At 38.3% G+C, this 21752-nt stretch overlaps 2 protein-coding genes across 5 annotated transcripts; both read right to left on the minus strand.

Moving 5' to 3' along the window:
- Positions 1-2: 2 nt before the first annotated feature.
- On the minus strand, positions 3-3933 carry LOC108767320 (smoothelin-like). Its single transcript, XM_018517097.1, is given in 6 exon segments — positions 3-246; positions 410-561; positions 711-834; positions 1464-1539; positions 3193-3342; positions 3345-3933. Coding segments are annotated over 6 exon segments (777 nt in total). The 5' UTR covers positions 3496-3933; the 3' UTR covers positions 3-122.
- A 91-nt stretch (positions 3934-4024) lies between these two features.
- Positions 4025-19501, minus strand: LOC108767318 (uncharacterized). Of its 4 annotated transcripts, none has more exons than XM_018517095.1 (4): positions 19357-19496; positions 15916-15957; positions 14760-15080; positions 4025-8621 (listed from the first exon to the last, which is right to left on the minus strand). In XM_018517095.1, the coding sequence occupies exons 2-4, from the start codon at positions 15929-15931 to the stop codon at positions 4252-4254; spliced, it is 4707 nt and encodes a 1568-aa protein (XP_018372597.1). In that variant the 5' UTR covers positions 15932-15957; positions 19357-19496; the 3' UTR covers positions 4025-4251. The 4 variants fall into 4 exon arrangements, 2 of the variants coding, with proteins under 2 accessions (XP_018372597.1, XP_018372598.1); XM_018517096.1 differs by lacking the exon at positions 19357-19496 and adding an exon at positions 16814-17224; XR_001940419.1 differs by lacking the exon at positions 4025-8621 and having other exon boundaries at positions 15002-15080; positions 15793-15957; positions 19357-19501.
- Positions 19502-21752: the final 2251 nt, after the last annotated feature.

Consider the following 21752-nt stretch of genomic DNA (forward strand, 5'->3'; position numbering starts at 1 on the left):
ACTGTTCTTCCAACCACATGTGAAGTAAAAAAAGACTTTGTTCTACGAGTAGCGTTATTGTTATGTCTTGGCATGAAGTGGAATTATATGTTGCTGCTGTTGCGATTTATCAACTATAGCTGCTAGTCTTCATCCTTGAAGCGACGATAGATGGACTGAACATATGTGAAGACGCACTTCCAGTCTGGTCGTTGCATCATCACCATGTCCTCGACGTCAAGTAACGGCGCGATTCCAGCGACTTCGCTGCAAGAAAGAAGACTTCTTTGGTTTGTAAACAACAACAAAAAATATTTAACACAATTAAGCAATGAAGGCCATATTCGAAAAAAAAAAGAAATAATTAATTATTAGATTTTTGAAAACAAGAACAATTATATTATCTCAATGCAAAATTTGGAGCTCTTACTCAGCCTTCGTAAAAGCGAGTTCGAAGTTTTTCCTGCGATTCTCTGGACGTAGAGAATTGTAGTCGAAAGCATCCGGTCTAAAATGATGGATCAACGCGCAGAACGCTAAACCATTGTTCCAGCTTGTCGAGAAGTTGTCAAGCTGTACATTCTGAAACAGAGGATGAAGTTTTTGTATTATGTAATTTATTCAATAGCTCATTAACTGCAGCGCGCTTTCCCTTGATAGATAACAAGGATGTCGTAAGAATTCATGAATAACGGATCAATATTATTTTATACAACACACGATGCACTTACCTCGTACTCTTTGGTTTTTGATCGGCACCATGCTAGTAATCGCTCCTTAATTTGCGCAGCGTTATCTCGTACAGTTGGTTCGGTAAATTTGAATCGAAATTCCGTTGCCGGTGATTTTACAGGGCTAAATAAACAATTCAAAAAGAAAAAAATGAATTACTCAGCAAGATATGAATTGCTTAATAAATTAGCATGTTCTATCTCTCCCCCTTGTAACAAGAAAAGTTACACAAACTAAAAATATAAAATTTTTCAAGAAAGAGGAAAGAAAGTTACGTGTGTGTTGTAAAATTAATTATTTTTTTTTGAATGTATTAAAAATAAGTTAACTGGAGTTAAATACAAATTGCTTGTTTCAAGTTTCAAGTCTAGAAGTATAATGATTAAGCTTTCTGTCAAGACATAATTTTTTACTTTTCATTGCACTATCCATGCATTGAAAGAAGACTTAATTGTGTTATGTTAAACTCCTAAAAATTATTTTGATTTTTCCATGCAATTCTTTTTAATTTTTGCAATTCTTTTGTGTTCGAATTCAACTTATATCACTTTTTCTGATTAAAAACCGATGTATTTAGAACATATAGTAATGCGCGCATAATTCGCACGAAATTCAAAGAATTTTGACTTGTGTCACTTTTCTTGCGAGAGTGCAATGTCTTTTTTTGCTCTATTAGATTCTTCTTTGATCTCTGTCGCGTTAAAGCGGCCACGTAATCCTTAATTACATGCAATTTTAATTTCTATTCTCACCTTGGTGACAAATTGGCGCTATTTTGTTTATCGAGTTGGCGAAACTTGGCGAACGGTGACAGCGGCTTTTTCGGAGCTGAAAAACGAACAGGGCGTTGTAAAGCTACAAATGTTTAAAACAGCATAATATGTTAGACTCATATCGAGATGCATACTAGATCTGGCTGAAATGTTAATGTCTCTCTATATCTATTTTAATTGTCTATAATTGAATCCTGGTCACAAAGGCGTCAGAGGTGCGATTTATTAGAAAGTCTGGATCTAGCAGAATCGTTCATCTATCACTCTCGTCGCGTGCCCGTGACATGCATTAGTTGTCTTACAAACAAATTCAATAACAGTTTAGTATGAAAAAGAACAGGATATGGCGATCACGAAGAACATACGTATGTGTCTGTACAGATATTAATTGTTCAAGTATCTCTTTAGTAATTTTCGACTTTAGTAACGAGGAAATAACAAACCTGTTGAAAAAGGAACGTTTTGGATCGAGTTTGATTGTAAAGTGGACAGGCTAAATTCGTCGATCGACCGACATCGATCGACACCACCGCCATGCACGAGCATTGAAAAAGTATGTCCGTGCGCGTGTACACATTACGCACGCGCTTGTACTTCCACGAGAGGATGTCACGAGGTGTGGCAGCAAGTAAGGGTATATTTACCAATCAGAAGGCGACGCGTTTAGTTCTCTAGAACTGATGTGGTTATAATTGTGTGGATCTATTGGACCCACACAAAAAGAAACAAAAAAAAGGAGCAAACATTAAAATGTTTATATCAATTTCGAATCAGAAATTTTTTATGTTTAGACTTGTTGGATGTACAAGTCAACGTGAATCTTTTGTCATTGATAAAGACCTTTACTGTCTGTTAGTTTAGTTTGTTTTTGAGAATCAATTATGTTTTTCACACAAATTTGCTGAATGACTGTTTCAAATATCAAAGCAAAACTACGCGTCGAAATTATTGATTTTGTTTTCAACGCTCATAATAAGATTGTCCCCACGCCAGTTCGATAGCATAAGTCCTCTGTGTAAAAACATCCGTCCAAAAAGTTGCTTCATTTTCCCATTCTTTGTATAAAGAAAAAAGATAATAAATGTAATATATTATATTAGGAAACATTACATGCGTATGTAATTGTAATTATTAATTTTCCATTATTACGCGCACTACAATATATTTCATAAATATAAAGAATCCTATTAAATTTTCGGAAACATTGGCTACTTGGATGTAATACATTCCGCGAATAGTGTGAAATATACAATTATAATTGCGCGTCTTAAGTGACGAAAAAATATCGCCTTCGATTGTTATCAGCGCCCATATTTTCGGGGGATGTTTTCGAGAGATCTGAGCTGAGTTACTCAGGCCGCCACAGCATCGCTATGCTCTGCAATTGTACCAGCGCGTGTACATTACGATTACACTCTTAGACACACTCGTAGCAGTGCAAACTGTATACGCCACTGCGTAACAAAAGGATCAACAAAAATAAGGGCTGTGACTCACTGCTTTATTCGGGGATTGGCATGGTCCTCTTAGCGACTCCGTCCGCGAGAATGTGCGCTCGCGACTTGGATTTAAATAAAAAAAAAAGAGAAGAAAAAATATTGAGAGAAAAAGTTGAGAGAAAGGGGAGGAACACGCGGGTCACGAGCATCGCACGTGTAAAGCATGTGACTGTTTTATACGTAGACTTTGTGGCTCGTAGTTAGATTACGTGCATCGAGCGGAATAATGGCGATGTAACTGATGCGCTGCATGATGTTCTTTATTTCTTGCTGGTTACAGCAGATTTCGCATAAGTGGCTCCATGTTCCTCGAATTTTCGCGCTCACGTGATGATCTTGAGCGAGAAGAATGAAGAGATGGGATGCTGGACACCGGCGGTGACAATGGTCGTTGAATCTATTTGCACTACCGTCTCTCGTAATGGACGAAGACCATGTATCGGCCAATTCCGCCGTGCAAGAAACGTACTGCTTTCGCAGAAGACTATGTAGCTTCGTGTCGAGAACGGCATCGTCGAATGCTTTTGTCCCTCAAAGATGCGGCTTCTAATCAGATCTGTTAGATCTATTCTAATATTGCGAGCTAATACGAAGAGAGCTAGTACTTCTCGATTACGAGAGAATTACGCGAGAATTACGCGCAACAAATTAGATTAGATTTCAAACTCACATAATTATCTTCGGTTTCTTTTAAATTATTCATAAAAGGTAACTAATTTGTAGATTGAAACACGTAGCATTTTGTACAAAATGCAGTTAGATAAGTAATATTGGATTTTTTTTAAAAAGTACTGTAGACTATTCTCAAAACATTAGTTGAAACCAGCTTGAAGGGAAGTAAAAGAACAGTTAAATCTCAGTTAATCTCAAAATCTTAGTTAATGTTTACAGAAAGTCTTGTGAAAATAAGTGACCAACAATAATTGTATGCAAACTTCTAATGTAAACAATCTGATTAGAATTAACCGGCTATGTACGTAACGATGCGTCCTGAATTACAACTGTTGACGGCAGGCTATGCGAATTAAAAAGTAGGCAAGATCACAGTTTAACGATCCATGTTATCAATCAATTATGTTGCACATTTGTGATGAGATTAATGATGGTCGTAGAATCGTTATTCTTATCACGATGTTCAACACAGCGCGAAATATCGTCGGCTCTCGAAAAATTACTCGCAAAAATCCCGAACGGACACCACTTTTATCGTCACCAAGTCTCCCAAGTGAACATCACGCCGATATCTTACGACGATAAGGATCAGTCGATCAGAAGCGGTCATCAGTCCTGGTGACCTCTTCGAAGATGTCATCAAACACTTTGTCCACGTCGGCACTATTGAGGCTCGCCACGGAAATTTGTGGCACTGCCGGGATCGTCAGGCGCAGGTTCTCTTCGCATATTCCTGGCATAGTGCGACTTCTGGATAGACCAACAAGACCTTTTTTCACCGAGTCGCGCGACGAGAAACGTCTACCCTTGGAATCCTTCGTCTCCATGGCACCGTCGTTTGCTGGATTATCGAAATATCTGCGTATTTTATCCTCCATCTTTTTCACGCTGTCCAAGGACGAGGATGCCTCGTATTGCTTTTTCATCTTAAAGGATGATGGTGACTTTGGCTTGGGTGGTTTGGGAAGATAGGACCCGGTACCAGCTAGAAATTGCTGCGATAAGTTGCTCTGTACTGGACGCGATGGAGCTTGATGGCTCTTCGAGAGTGCCAGCTGATGCCATGATTCGGACTTCGACAGGACGATGGATCTGGACGGTCTGTTGGTACAGGACATAAGATACTCGTCGCTGGAATCCATCGCGCTGCTCGTTCCGTTCGGGATTGGCGAGCGTTCCTTTTGCATGGATTTTGATTGACCGCCGTTTGCTGAACCCGGTTGTTCATATTGTTCTCTGAGAGCGGTAATCCGATTCTTCGCGCTGAATCCGGAGGATGATGCTAGTGACAGCAAACCGGTGACAACCGCTGGAGGCTCTAATTTTCTTGACGGCTCCAACCTTCTCGGGGTCTCCAATTTCCTCGGTGGTTCCAACTTTCTCGATGGTTCCAACTTTCTCGATGGTTCCAATTTCCTCAAAGATTCCAACTTTCTCGAAGGTTCCAACTTCCTCGAAGGTTCCAACTTCCTCGAAGGTTCCAATTTTCTTGAAGGTTCCAACTTCCTCGATAATTCCGATCGTTTCGGTGGTTCCGGTTTTTTCGGCAGTTCCGGTCTTTTTGGCGGTTCTGGGCTTTTCGGCACTTCTACCGGTTGGAACCTCAGAGATTGATTAAAACTGTTAGATTGATGAAAACTAGGCTGATTAAAATTGCTAGATTGGTTGATGACAGGCGTATGATAATCGTTCAGCATCACTCGCTCGTTTTGCAACTGTCGGACCAGGCTCTGTTGTAGCAAGTTGTGTCGACGTATTTCGTCCTCGGTCGTGATCGTCTCGCTATTAGTTGATTTGGGATACGGCCAGAGCTGTGAGGGTGACGAGGAGGAGGGTATTCCAGATGGTGACATTCCGGATTCCGGTCTAGTTCCGTCGACGCGTGTCGTTGGAACGTCCTCAGACGCAACAGTCGCGATCGCACAGGTGTACCGTGTAACGACACCGGTGTCCGCACTGATATCCTGATTTTGTATATTCTGTTCCTCTGGCAAAGCGCCGTCACTCGTACACAGGAAATCTTCCTTGTCGATCTCATGCGACGCGCTTGGCATCTGATCCTCGAACGGATCTTTATTAGATTTAACGTACGGGATATAAGTCGGATATATTGGCGATCGATTATCAATCGCCGGTTTAGGTGAGAAATAATTTTCGCATCGCGGACTCGTTCGAAAGACTAGTTCGTGCTGTTCCGACGATTGATGATCGGAAGCATCTGAAAAAGGGACATTCTCCATTGAATACGGCACGCAAATGGTGTCTTTCTTGACAAGATCGCAAGTATTCTTGTTCGTTAAGGGCAGAGTTTCGTTTCTCGAAGCGATGTCGGTCGATACGGCATAATTTCGATTGTGATCCAAGACAAAGTGACTCGAATCCCCAGTAGGACGATAACTCAAGTCTGATGTTGGAACAGCGTCGTTGTATTGAAGAGTCGTCCAGTGTTCTTTGATTTCCACTTCCGGTTCGTCGTGAGTTTGAACAGACACATTATTGTACGCAGACGGTGGTCCCTTTGCGACCTTAGGAGTCACTCGAAACACTCGTGCCTCTTCAGGATGACTATCATCGTCGATACCAGTTTGTACGGCCACAGACGAGCTACCTTTGAACATCGCATCGATCGGTGCGTTGCCCGCAAATGTGGTTCCGACTGAGTCCTTATCATTGCGCACTGTGGCTAGTGGTTCGAAGACATTCTTCTCGCTATGAAAATCAGATTTGTCTCGAACCGATTCCTCAATCGTGCGATGCAGCTCGTTTGGGCGATATTGGACCTGCGGTCCTTTCTCGGGGAACATCCTGAAGGAAATTTTCCCATCCACCACGCCGAGCTTCTCGTTCAATGGAGCCAAGTTCTTGCGATGTGCGTTCGAGTGTTCGTTGCGTCTGCGAGAATCCTCGATGCTTTTGGCTTCCGGGACGGTGTTCTTGCCGATAAAGGGCGCGAATTGCTTGCAGAATAATCGATAATCGAGCCGTCCGTTCTCGGTGACCATCTTATTCGATTTATTCTCGTTTTTGTCGTGCTCGATCCATGGTGGTCGAGGGAAAGCAGATTTCTGGGTATTCTCGTTCACATTGAACGACGGCGGATGGAATTGATTACCGTTTCGGTCGAATATCTTGGCTTTCTCGCGCAAGGAGTTACCGGGCGGTAGTGCGTTGTCCCTTTGCCAGTGATGACCGAGCGGGGATTTCGGTGTACACGGCTTCTCGATCTTCCGAAACAGCGACGAAGGCGCGTGTCTGAAGCCCGCATCCGGCTGCGGCACGTTCGCGTTTGCGAACGGTAAGCTGTTGTTTGTCGTGCCGCCACTGGTCGGCATCTTCTTGTTCACCGGAATCTGAGGAGACGTTTGGGGAGTATTTGGGAAGCGTTTCGTAATGTTTTGCAGTCTCGGTGACAACTTGTCGATATCGTTCGTGGACGAAGGCTTATCGAAAGCGGTCTTGATGTTCGAAAATCGGCTGTTCCAGTTCTCGTTCGGCTGCGCCATGTCTGTCGCTTTGGTATAGCCGAAGGATTTGACAAAGGCAGGTGCAGCGTTGTACGTTGTCTGCGTCTCGTTGTTCCGGTTGATCAACGCCAGGAACTTCTTGTCATTCTCCGTTCTCGGGTGGAACGATGGCACGCCAAGATTGGACGCGTTCGTAGTAATCTTATCGCCCACGTTGATGGGACGTCGCAGCACTATGCAGCCGGGATTGTCGTAACCAAGACTGTCGGTCTGTAACTTTAGGTAGCTCGGTATGTCGATGGTATTGGCACGCTTGATTTTCGACTTTTTCGCTGCAAACTTGTTGCTGCCGTTATTGCATTTGCTGGCGCTGATCAGTTCTGCGCGTTGCCTAAGTGCCGCCGCAAGTTTCGTCACCTGACTTTGCTCCTCGCTCGTCCTCTTAATCGCGATTTCCTCGTCGTTGCTCACTTTCTCCTGGTAACCGTTGACACTGTCCCGATGTTGAATCTGCCGCGTATTCGATTCATCCGTCGTCCTAAGTGCGACTGCCGGCCGATCCACGTAACCAACCTGTGGCGGAATCAGCGGCCGATATTCACTCGTATCCTTATTCCTGTCACGCAACGACTGACGCTGATTAATCACGTCCTTCGTGTATTTGTCGTGGATCTCCTCCACCACGTGTGGTCTTTCGCCGCTCGTCGCGTTACGCGACGTAGACAGCAATGGTTCAGGTCGTTCAATCTGGAACACCTGGTCGTTCAATCTCGCTAAGTCCGCGCTGCTCTCCTCCAGCTGCCTCCTCGCGCGTGCGATCTCTTCGGCGGAAACGCCGATGGTGTGTCTGGCAGCCCGCCGTCTTCGTCCAGGTAGCGCACCGCTGCCACCGTTCTGTGCCACGATGTCGATCGTCCTGTCGCCCTCGCTGCTACTCGATTCCTTCTCTTCCACCGGCACCTGCAGCCGCGACAGTAGGCTCGATACCAGTCGCAAGAGATGTAGCTTGCTAGTGGGATCCGATACCCCGCCGTGCTTCGTGAGCGTTGCGATGTCCGTGCGTTCGAGCGTCTCGCGCAAACGGGAGAGTGCAGTCTGGATATCCGACAGCAGCAAATCTTCCAGGAACTTGAGCTCGTCCTTCCTCGACACGGGTACGTCGCTGCCGAAAAGCACCTGTTCCATAGAACGGTTGCCGACCCCGTCGATGCCGACGTTGACGCCGTGCGACGTCGCCGTCGGCTCGTCGCTGCCACGCCGGCAACCCGCTGCCAGGGACAACTCGAGCGCCTCGCGTAGACGTTCTACCAGTACCGGCAATGAATTCCACTCACCGACTGCCGAGCTAGTACCGCTGCTGGTGCGATGCTGCTGTCCGTCTCCGTCGTTGACGGTGGTTGTCAATGGTACCCCTGTACCACCCGGTTCCGCCTGCCTCGCGACCACCCCCGACACCGGCACGCCGTCATCCGACGACGCGCTTCTCGTGACGGTCGCCAGCTCTGCTAGAAAGAAACGAATCAAATGATAATTCAGAATCATTCGCGTAATCGCATTGAGTTCTATTAAGTTAGATTATCTAGAAAGATGTGATTCGTATGTCGGCTTTACTAGATAATTATTGACTTGAAACGATTTGATTTGAGAAGATTTTAATTAGAATACCTTTTCAATTTTCTACAGCTGTTAATTTCGTTATATTACTTATTGAATTATAAATTTTAACGCTTTTATATTTTAACAATGTTGTGTGTATATGTAATGATTAGATTATATAACAAAAATACATATTTTGAGCATCTTTATATAAATCATACAGTTTATATCGCGCTCTCAATATAAACTACACAGTTTATACTTTATATCGCTCCCTTACTTAAAAATTAATACAATAAAAAAAAAGTGACTTTTTAGTTAATATAAGTAAATTTTACTCTATCTATCATCAAAAAAGAATTAACTTCATAAAAAAAAGTTACAGTCAAAATTATAAGTGAAAAAAAGAACGATTTTTAAGGGTTGTGAAAGATTGCCACCTTTCTTGCTAAAGCTCTCACTATTCTTGCCGGAAACTGATTGTCACTCTATTGAAATCCAGAGAGGTGGCAATCTTTTATTTTCTATTCCATTGTAATACATAGAGTTGTTGAAAATTATATACAAATATTAGATATATAAAAGATATTATATGTACAAAAAATTAATTAACAAGGTAAACTCTATATTAACATCAGAATAAAATTATACTTATACGTAAGTGTGAAAATTCATACCTATATGTTTTTAGATTACGTGGATAAAATGTTGCCAACGGCAAGATACTGCTTTGCTAGTCGAATAGCGAAAGAAAACTCACTGCTTTTCTGCCAGAACGATCGCTATTTTTAATCCGCGATTGAAGAGTCCGAGCATAAATCTTGACAAGTGGTGCTTCTCGAAGACTGAATTATGTACATTCGATATCTCGCGTCGGTGGTTTACGCGTCTCGTTTCTTGAAAATACTTTATTCGCGTCTCGTTTCCTGAAAATACTTTATAACGATTTAATGTTTTAACAGAGATTCTCGTCAAGATCCTCCGAGCTTTCAACATTCGTTTCCGAAAAGCACCATTCATGCCACGCTTTACATTCGGATTACAGTTCCGCGTATATGTATCGTGCGATTGAAAAGAAGTGCGTGTCTATGTAGTATGAATTATTCTAACAATAATAAATAACAATAACCTATCATACTCGGATCTACCATCTAGTAAGCAATATTTTATATTTGTCTTAAAAACGGTCCACTTAAATCTTTGTTTAAAAAAAAATTTTGTGTTGAATTTTTAATATATTCGAATGTTAATTTAATAGAATGTGATTGTATTATTTAAATACTTTGTATTGAATTGTGACATTCAACCTTTTTTAGTATTAAAATAACATAATTTATGATTAAATGGACAAATAAGATAAAAATATTAATGTTTTTTTTAAAACGTAAATAAATTAATAAAATGAGTTAATTTAACATATTAAAAATATTAAATTTATTGAAACATGTGTTAATTTAACACATTATAAATATTAATTTTAATAAGAAACTATGATCGCTTACAAATTGTGTCAGTTACTTTTTCTCGTGCAAATATTTTTACATAATATTTATGTTACTTTCTAACATATTCATTTTATATTAAATTAACACAAAAATTTGAGTGGACCGTTTAGAACGTGTGAAATGTATTAAATTCAACACAAATTTTCGAACTGTGAAAATAATAAATAAACCAATGATAAAATATCGTATAATTGAAGAAAACAAACACTGTTTTTTTCCTACCGAAACGATATCAGTTTACGAGAGAAATTGGACTGTAAATTTTAACAAATGGTATCCGCACCAAACTAAATCGGAACAAAAGAAAAAGAGGAAAACGCGTTATTTCCACATGTCATCACCGCGTTTTCCGACTCGTAACTCGCTTCGCACTCTTATCGCTTCACGAAGAGACACGCGTTGTCAAGACCTCGCACGTCCAACCGCTTCAGCACGTCTCCCTTTGGCACGTCAACGCGTCGCGCGTTTTAAGAGCGTCGTACGAGCTAGGTGCGGGTCGCGGGGCAGTTTGTTAGAAGCATTGTAAAACAACCGGTTTTCGCGCGTGACAATCCGTCCCGCGCGTCGCATCTGTCGCGAATTCGCGGCGCGAGCTTCGATATCTCGGACGTCGTTCGATCGTCCCGCGATCGCACCGTTAATCTTCCATTCTTAAGGGACGCGTGATAGCGAATGATCGCATTAGAAAAAAAAAAAAATGCAAGAGAGCGAAGAAGCTCGCACAGTGAGTTTTAACGCGCTATTGGAACACCGTATTTTTACCCGATCGCGATCGTCTGCCGCGCTGCCGCTACTGCCGTTGCGCGCGGACGCGCGATTTCTTCGCGCTCGCCGCTCGCGAAGAGAAGAAAGAAAGAGAGAGAGAGAGAGAGAGAGCGGCGCGCGCGAGCGGAGATCGCGACGAAACGCGCGCGCTGACCGGCTTCGGCTATCGCGCGCGTGCTCGCTTTATTTAAAACAACGTACGGGGATTCTCTCTCCGCGGGGATTTATTTTCGGTCGCTCGTTCGACGCCTGTGCAGCTGCTGCGCGAAGCGAAGCGAAGCGGGATGAGGCGGTGCGAGGCGGTGCGAGGCGAGGCGAGGCGAGGCGAGCTATGGTGAAGCCGCGAAACTACCCGCGTGTACAAGACGAGTCACAAAGCTGAAAACGCTGGCGCGTTTCTTTATCGCGTGATTTTGCACAGTCGTCTAATAACGGCTTACTACCGCGCCTCGCTTGTCCCATTAATCTTGTTATTGCGCTGTTATTGTATCATTAATGCAACCGCATGTAGTTTCGTATTTTTATTTTTGGAAATGAAGGCGTAAATAAAACGACGGTTGCGAAATAACGTCAGAATTGAGGCTGTCTGAGAGACGTTATGATTTGACAAAAGTGACGCTGGCTAACAATAAGCTGTTCTCGTTTCCCTCTCTACGCGTCACTGTTGTTTGAAACCACTACGTTTACTGCTGTCGATCAAAAGTTGATTATAAAAAATTTATCCAGATATATATTCCGTTTAACTCGTCGTTCTATTTAAGAATGAGAGAAGGTGGCAGACGAATGTACGCATAGATACATAACATCGGTTGCACCCCAGTTGTTGCGTTCTACTTTGCTCCACCGTCCATTTCATTTCTCTTTCCGGATGGAAAAGCTTTCGCAGCCTTCTTTTTGCGGATTGCAAACACGTCCGAAAACGACACATTTTAATTTACCGAACGGAACCCGAGAACTTTAAAGACAATACAAATTTTCCATTTTATACATACTAACATCTAGCTTGTGGTATTTCTCTTCTATTAGATCCATGTGCCAATTTTTCTGCTCTCTTTCTTTACCCACTATTTGATCTTCTTTTATTCCGTTCATTGTCCTGGTCTAAAAGCATTGTCTTTGCTATTTCTATATTCTTGTCTCTCCCTCCCTCCTAATTCCTATCCCTCGCTTCTCTCTCTCTCTCTCTCTCTCTCTCTCTCTCTCTCTCTTTCTCTCTTTCTATTCACACATACCCTGCTTCATTGCGTTCTTGTAAATTTTTCTGTACATTATTCACTATTGTAATTATTTTAAAAGGTCGCGGCGCTTAAGGAGACCTAGTCCTCTAAGAAATAGTTCAATTTTAGTCTTTGTAGTACGTAACAATATTTCATATTCTGAGAATTTATATCGGGCATTTCCATTGTAGTATCAGGCAACTGTGTAATTGTATATCGCCGCGAGAACGTAAGATTTGTAAATAACGCGGGAACCTGTAGCACGACCGAAATAGTTGGCGCGTAAGAAAGTTTAGATTTCCTTGAAACATACCGCGAAACGCAGATCGCCGTATATCCGTGCTGAACTATCCGCTGACGTCGCTATTCAAATAAACGCTTGAACGTCTATGCGAATAATGGCAGCGCTAACGCAAACACGTCGACGACTTAGTGAGCGACGCCGATTGGTTCCGACAAGCGCGACGGAGTAAACACACCGTGAACGCAATGCGTGAGTTTGTGCGCAATTTCTTTCAAATTAATAAAATTTCTATTTTAACCGGCGCGCGAGGTACCCTAGAAACGCTCCATTTCAAATGATGGATTTCCTAACTTTGAATTCAGGACAATGATCACATAATTTTGTCCTTAAAACGAAAAGGTGAAAAGTGAAAATTATCATCGAATGCAGAAATTTTTCGCTTTTCATATTTCTGCTCTAAAAAAAATTACATGACTGTTATCTAGATAGTAAAAGTAAATTAATTTTTGTTTCTATACACTGAGAAAAAAATGCTGTTGATTCAATTAAAGTCTATATTACGGGCTGTCACTAACATAAGTGATTAATTTATGTATATTTTTATTGACATAAAGGCATAAATTATTATTTCAATAATCGAGCCTTTATATCAATAAAATATATATGAATTAATCACTTATGTTAGTGACAGCCCGTAATATAGACTTTAATTGAATCAACAGCATTTTTCTCTCAGTTAGGTATACTGATTATTGCGAAGAATAATTTCTAAGATGTCTATGAGCATCAAATTATTAAATTGCTAGAGCCTTTATGTCAATAAAATATATATGAATTAATCACTTATGTTAGTGACAGCCCGTAATATGGACTTTAATTGAATCAACAGCATTTTTTTCTCAGTTAAGTATACTGATTATTGCGAAGAATAATTTCTAAGATGTCTATGAGCATCAAATTATTAAATTGCTTAACACACAGTTTAATTTGATAGTACTACGGCAGTTCTGTCGCTATAAAGTTTCGTTTAAGACCGAAAAATCAATTCGACGCGCAGTTTAACAGAATTTGATACGTAGTATATAAATTCACACCAAATTATTTAAGCACCAAAGATCCAACTTTGACCAGTACGGTCTTTATTTCCTATTAGCTGTGTATTCACATAAAACGGTCCAATAAGATTTTTATTGTTTGTAAATTAATTTTTCTTAACTAAAGAGTCAAGCCCGAAATTAACAGAAACTATGGTCGGTATTCATTTTTATATTTAACGCTATCTTAATTATTGACTCTAATGATAAATCAATTATAAAGCCGAATTAACATTTTAAAGACGTTACTTGAGCGACTTGATATAAGGACGAATTGTGAATTCCGGCTTAAGTTTTCGAAAACGCAGCAAAGTGTCTTTCTTAAATTCAGCGCGCAGTTTGCAGAATTATACATATGGGTAAATTCACACGAATTATTTACATTAATTTAACATTAAATTAGTACATTAAAGAAGCATGACTAAAGCACTATAATATGAATATTTACATCCGCCATTTTTCATCCTTTTCTCACTCTCTTGCTCCTTTCCTCAATCCTTTGCTCTTTCTTTCCACTCCGTCGCTAAACTAAGAAGACTGAAGAGAGAACAAAGAAAGGGGAAGGGACTAAAAATGGTGGATGTGAATACCTATATTATAGTGCTCTAGCATGACTGTTTACGGCTTTCATTTTTTTAGTTGTGCTTAAGTAATTAATACTAACAATAAGTTTAATAAAATTGTTTTGTTTATCTAGATTCGGCGTGCGCGCTTTTTATATCCCTTTTCCCAAGTTTAATTATACCAAGATATCTAATATTGGAAAGAGGTAACAAAAACACGATGGCACGAGATCAAATTTTCGAATTCTCAGTAACCAAAGAGTATACGCTTCAAATTCTAGCACACTTTCAGCGATACATTTTGCTACAATGTATCTCGTTTCCCGAATGAATTATAAACATATAACATTCAAGAGCAATTCTTTAGTTTTTTAATTTCATCTATTAAAAGTGTATGATGCAAATTTGTAAGTTGTGACTCTTCTTAGACCAACATTATAACATATTATAGTGATATTGCTGCTTTTTTTATAATTTTTACATTACTATTTAATTACTTAATATTTTTATATCAAACTTAAGTCATGTTGCATCTCATAACATTCGTTAAATAATTTTCTCGTATAAAATTTTCTCAATTTCAAGATGACTATAAAATTACTTCTTAATGTTACTTGATAAGTAGAACGAAGTTACTCATCACCAACATTACCAACCTGAGGCCGACGTTTCTTCCTTTTGCGTCTCTTCGCAACTTGGCGTCTCTCTCGCTTTTTTTTCTTCAACTTTTTCTTCTTCTTGTTCCTTTATTTCTTCTTGTTCCGTCGCTTTTACTTCTTCCCGTTCCTTCTCTTTAACTTCCTCTTGTTCCTTGTCGTTAACTTCCTCTCGTTCCTCCTCTGTTTCCTCCGTAAATGATTTTTCTGACAACTCTGAGTTATCCGATTCCTCTATCTTGTTTGCTACCTCATGGTTAACTTCCGTTGTTTCCGTGGTTTCATCTTGTGTATCATCCTGCTCCGAAGCGTCCTGCGAATCTGCAAAAATGAATTAAAGATAATAAACGTTTAGCAATACAAGCGCATGTATTAATCGAAAAGAGAAGAGAAGCGATCATCCGCAATGAAAGATGTTTTTTTTTTATGAATAAATGCAACGGCTTAAAAGATTAAAGTTCTCGATGCGTTAGTCAAAATTTTTTAAATGAAATTTTATATGTCATGACAAAGAATGTTTTAATGTTCGACAATATGTTCATATTTCTAAAAAATTCACAACCAATTTCTGTATAACTCCAAAGACTGAAAGTACATAAAATAAAATGCAATAGTTTTTTTTTTATAAATATTCTTATAATTTAATATTTAAAGCTTCGTGTTTGAAAAGAAATTGTAAAGTGACTGGATAAAAATATACTGAACTTATAGGTGTTTTTTAATCTTAGTCGACAAAAAAAGAATAAATATATGATTTTTATTATTTTTGGTCGATTTCATATAAGACAGACAGAGTTTTATAAAGATCGATGACGTAGCTCGGCGAACGCTTCTTGTTAATAAACATCAGTGCAGTGGCGAACATAGCGGCATTATATATCACGGAAATGCGACAGGATGTAAACTGTTTGCACCCCAGAGGCAGTAGACAGAGGTACGTTTTGATTGTGCGAGCGAATGCGGAATCCAGAATCTTTGGTTAATATACGCTCTGCATTCCGTTACACATTATGTTGATCATATTGAACATTACATTTTTGCACGCATACGCTGAATTACTCTTGTTCCCGTGACTTCCTCCACTGACACTTGTTTATCTATCTACGATGATACTCAAGCAACATGGTCGTGACAGAGCTCGTAAAGAGGCCCTCACCTTCTATTTCCGACATTTCAGCACACTGCACCGACTGGACGCCTAGAAAAGTAAACACAGCTATTAGGAAACAATAATATTTGCAATTTCATTTTCTCCCTACTAATATCAAAGTAAAAAATTTATCACGAATCGCTGTTTTATTCAAAAATCTTGGAGCAACAAAATGTTTTATTTTTCTAATTTTCAATTTAACTATAACAAAAGATCTCATAATTAAAAAAAAATTATAGAACTTTGACAGTACACAGATGATGTCCTAATATACGTATAATAATATTTTTTTGCTGTTAACATTTATCCTAAATCAACTCCTAAAATTTTTTTATCTATTTTTCGTTTTTGTTTTCTTATTCATCAAGGAAAAAAAATAATAGAACGAAATTAATCGAGAAAACATATTTCTTCTAATGAAATTTATCACTTATTTAAAGAATTATTAAAAAATACGTAAACTTAAGCAGGAGGAATATATTCTCTTAACTTTCTTATATTTTTAACATGGTTTATATTGGCAAAGTTTCATAACTTTTTAAATTTTCAAGTTGTGGGTCTTCGTGTAAGTTTGATATAGTTTACAAAATCATTTGTCATACTTATGTAATGTAAAGCGATATATGAGTTGTCTATAAAATTATAATTTCACTTACACTGTTCTTTAAATTATAAACCAAAATTTATTAAGTATGCTATGTGTCATCAATATATTTTGATGAATATGTTTATGTTCTTTTTATCAATTTTTCAAAATTTACGATAAAAACATTAGACGACCTCGTGAGGTTTAATTCACAGGTATGATCACATATTAATCCGATGTCATATCAGATATGCGATACAGGAATCGCAAGCGGATTAAAGTCTAGCCGATCGCGTGGCACGTGAACGAAACTCCTACCTTCTTCTTCGTGACGTTCCCAGATTTATTCAAGATTGTTCCCAGATCGAAAGACTTGTTCGTTATCAAGGATAACAGAGGCGGAAGAGTGAAGTAGAAACGGTAGTGCACACACGTGGTACACCGTTCGTTCTAACGAGACACCGTCGTCGGCACTTTCGAGGCTTTGAGGGCCGTTTCGCGCTAAAATAGCTCTGACCTGTTTTTCGTACGTTCGGAAATTAGGAAGAAGCGGGCTAGACAGCGCGCTGATTTGCACGCGGGACGACCATGATAGGTAGGCGGTAGTGGCGAACGCGGTGTATGCCACGAGGTCGTACTTTATAAATAGGCGAGTTGCAGCGTGTAGGTAGACGTCTCCGAATGCTACCGCGAGGAAGTGCTCGCGTTTCGTTCGTCACAGAGATTCCTCGTCGAGATTACCATGCGATTTAACAGCGAATGAATGGGATCGCCAAGGAATCGATCGAATGAAAGAATTCGGATTTTAACAAAAAGTATTTCATTCATCGATTTGTTCTTTCCACGTCGCGGTTCACTTGATCAATTCTTGAGTAGGAATAGTGTCGACCTATAGAAATGATTAAAAATAACGCAAATTGTGGGTATATTATGAATTTAACAGTAAACACTCTTTCTTTTCTCTATCAGATTGATTTTTTTTAATTAAAAAAAAAACAGGATGTGGGAACAGATTACTTGAACTGAAACGTAGTACTGAAACGTTTTTTGACTTGCTTTAACAAAAAGATTTTATGAAACTGATAGGAATTAAACGCGATTTTTATATATAATAAACAAATATTTAACCCAATGAGAAATTACCAGCAATTCGACGTCGAATTGATAATTTTGACGTCGATTTGACGCCGATTCAACATTAAATTGACGGTCATTCCTCATTAGGGGAAAAACACTTTTAAATATTCTTTTAGATGTTTTTTTTAAATTTTCTTTTTACTTGTGTGGAAAAACTAAATTAAGGTAGCAATTTATTTTCTTACCTTTGCATATTACTTTTTTTAATAGACAAATAAGTAATTTGCTATTTAATTTGATATCTCAATTTGGCTTTTTTTATACAATCGTTTATTATATACAAATCGCACGTATTTAATTTCGAATCAATTTCATCTCTGTGTTTAATCCGATTTTGTCCTTCCGATCCTGTTTATCGTTACTATGCGTTCCAATCGCAGCAGTGACTTTTAGTAAATGATGATGTGGCAGCACGCCAACGATCACTTTACCATCCTGTTACTTAAAGCTCACCGACTCACGATGACGTCCTCGTCGAATTTTCGCTTCGTCGACGGTCACGTATTTTCGGATACAGGAATGCAGTTTCCGTAGAGCGCGTTCCCGTTTTCGGACTTGGTAAAATTGTCACTTTATGAACACCGCAAAAAATCGGAATAAAAAAAAACGCAATATTTTAAAATTTTAGAGAGAGAAGGAGAGAGAGAGAGGGGGGGGGGGGGGGGGAGAGAGAGAGAGAGGAGGGGGAGAGAGCAACGCACAAAGAATTAACTAAATCCGTTTTAATTGCGCATTCAGAAATTTTGATATAATTATATGTAGACGCGTAATTATAAATATAATAACTATACGCTATTAGAATATCACAGGATTAAATTTGATTCTTAATTGCTCTTTTTTTTTACATTAAAGATAAAACACAATAATTAAAACTAATCTGAATTTTATAACAAATATGTCTTTTTATGAAAGAAAATGTATAAAGAAATTTTAGTGTGTTTTGTACGTATGCCAGAAGCGACGACGCATTTGAAATAAAAATAACGTTTATGAATATCCTGTTTGCTTGCAACAAAGACTTTTAAATTGCTTCTAAACGTTTTTCATAATTAGTTCTTATCAAGTCCGGCATTTTAAAAAAATCAGTATTTTAAGTTATTTTAATAAGTTATTTCTTCTTCGTAACCCACATTATGATTCTATGGTTGACTCTTTCAAGATTCACAAATATATATATATATATATGTAGTACTAAATTTTTCTGAAAGATTGACACCGAAAATTATATAGTTAAAATTAATCTGCACCGTAGATATACATATATATGTCAAATACATAAGTAAAAAAATTTTCTCTATTATACATACTACTATCACATAGTCTAATATTATTTTTTTGTTTAACGTCCTAAAAGGATTCAATAATCATTCAATTTTTATCTCTATTTGCCTTATTATAATTATAACAGACTCATACGCATCGACATTCTAATTTTATATAACATTAAACTTAAGGAAGGTCAAACATAAGATTTTTCGTTTTAATCATCATAAAGACACCGAATACTGTATTCCACAAAAATGTATCAGTAATTATATTGAGAAATTCAGAATTAATTACCGATTTTAACAATCACAAAATACAGCCCAAATGTCTCACCTGACTAATTCCCTGATTGAATCGAAAATGGATCAGTTACTATTTCGGAAGGATTATTTTGGGACGAATTGGTGAAAAATGCCGAGATCTCCGAAGAAGGACGGATACGAAAGGGTTGATTTTACCTTTATGGATCGGAGGAGCAGCGTCGGGTGGCAGTAGGAGGCCCAAGCCTTCGGGAGACTGCAGCGAGCAGCGGTTTCGCTACCACCGAACCACCGTTCCGGTGGTTATTGCTGGCGGCGGTGGTGGTGACCGTCGACGCTGGATGATGCTCCACTATCAACGCCGCCGTTAAAAGCACAGCGTCACCGGGCCTGAAATTAGCCGGCCCGAAATAGCGGAATTATTGGCGGCGATATAGCATAGCCGGCTTGGACACGGCATACCGCGGTACCCGGCCTCGGAGAACGAGCGGAATACGGTTCGATGCGCTTCCGCTACCGGAATAATGCGACTCAATGCGATTCGATACGATGCTCGTTCATTTGACATCGACAAATCGGAGGACATCGCGACGTGCTACTGAACGTTAACTCTTGTGCACCAAAGAAAGTGGAAGTGATGATGTTATTCGAGAAAAAAAGACCTTGTGCTAAATTGAAACGGTTTAAGCGTGAGAAAGAAATCGTAACTGTTATCTTTGTTTGCAAGAGCGATTCGTTGTGAATTAAATGTTGATTGATTATATATTGGCATAATAAATTTTGAATTAATTGTAATAAATTGAATCAGGACTCTTTGTAGTAGAAGTAGTTATAGTGTGTAATTTCGAATAAATAAAAAATCGTAAATATATATTTATTTATTTATTTTATAGGATTATAAAACAAGATTTTAATATTTCTCTGAAATATTCAGTTATTTAGTTTTTTTTATTTTATATGAAATAACAAATTATAGAATTCTTGGATTATTTTCAAAATTATTATGACGATTAGATTGCAATATAAATGTTCTTCCAAATATATTATTATAGTGTAATTAATATATATGCATATATATCTAAATCATTTTTTCATACATTATTTTAATCACTCCATTTTCTACTTAATATTATTTAAATGTAAAAATAAGAGTCAAATAATTTTATGATCAATCGTGAGAAAACTCTTTTTATTTACTGTAAATTTAGTTATTTCTTTTTTAGCATATATTTCTCTAAATTACGTAGCAAATTTATTATACCAAATAAAAATAAAATAATATTTACTTGTTTATTATTAATTTTAGTATTAAGGTAAAGTTTGCAGTGATAGCTTTGTCTCTTATAATTAACCTTTTGTAAATCAGTTAAAATTTTTCAATAGAAAGAGAGAGACCTATAGTTATATTTTCATGACTGTAAATCGAGTCATCAACTCGCGGAGTATTTAAATGGCAGTCCGAATTGTCCTAGATGCTATTCGGGATTTGGGAATATTTCGGGAACTTTGGAAGCTCTCGTTCGTTCGTCACGAAAGTTGTCTCGTTTGCCGGCATCGATGTCACTCGCATGCCATCCCGCGTACCACGCGAGCCGTAGCTCAAGAAAATCATCATTATGTGTCATTATACGAAATTGCTAATAATCGATTCATTGAATCATCGAATAACAAAAAAGGAGAGCAGGAATATCGATACATTCTGTTTAATTTTAAATCAATTGTTAATTTGTATATGCACAACTATAAATAAAGAGAAGTGACTGTTGTTGAATTAAACTTCAAGAATGCAAACATATTTGCAATATCATATTTTCTAATTAATTTCGAATGGTCTATTCTAATAAAATTTTAATTAAAGCTTAATAAAAAAAGAAGATGCATACTGAGAAAAAAGTATTTAATATTTGTGACTATAATTGCATGGTAAAATAATTATGGTAAAGGGTTTAATTTTTATTATTACTGTTATAATGTTAGTATAATAATTATGTTTATATTTATATATTAAAAAGAATATATTATTGTCTCCCCGGAAATGACTATAATTTTATATTCTTTGTGGTATAAAAATATAAATAACTATAATTTACTATAAATATAATTATTTTTACTAACATTATAGCAATAATAACTATAAAAATAGAGCTTCCGATCATAATTATTTTACACGCAATTATGATCACAAACATCAAAAACTCTCAATATAGGATATTGAAAATTGAAAAATAATAAACATAGAAGTTTTTTTCAATATATTTTTGTTAATGTTAAAATAATCTGAATTCTAAATTTCGTCCGAAAAGTCCGCCATTAAAAGTCAATATATTGATGTTCAACAGATAATTTGCTTATTCAATACCCTATGTTCCTTAATGGGATTGATAAGAGATATCAAACTTGAAAGGAGAGCAACAGAAGTCAACTTGGAGCGAACGGGGGAATCAGATCAGCTGATTCAATGTAGACCTTTCTCGTTTAACCGTTCTTCGTCCCTCTTGTCTTTTTCTCTCGTTCTCTCCCGCCGATGACCATCGCGGTGACAGCCCCACCCGCGGTATTACCTTCTCTCTCTCTCTCTCTCTCTCTCTCTCTCT

This window comes from Trachymyrmex cornetzi, unplaced genomic scaffold (assembly GCF_001594075.2).
Source record: "Trachymyrmex cornetzi isolate Tcor2-1 unplaced genomic scaffold, Tcor1.1 scaffold67, whole genome shotgun sequence".
Classification (NCBI taxonomy): domain Eukaryota; kingdom Metazoa; phylum Arthropoda; class Insecta; order Hymenoptera; family Formicidae; genus Trachymyrmex; species Trachymyrmex cornetzi.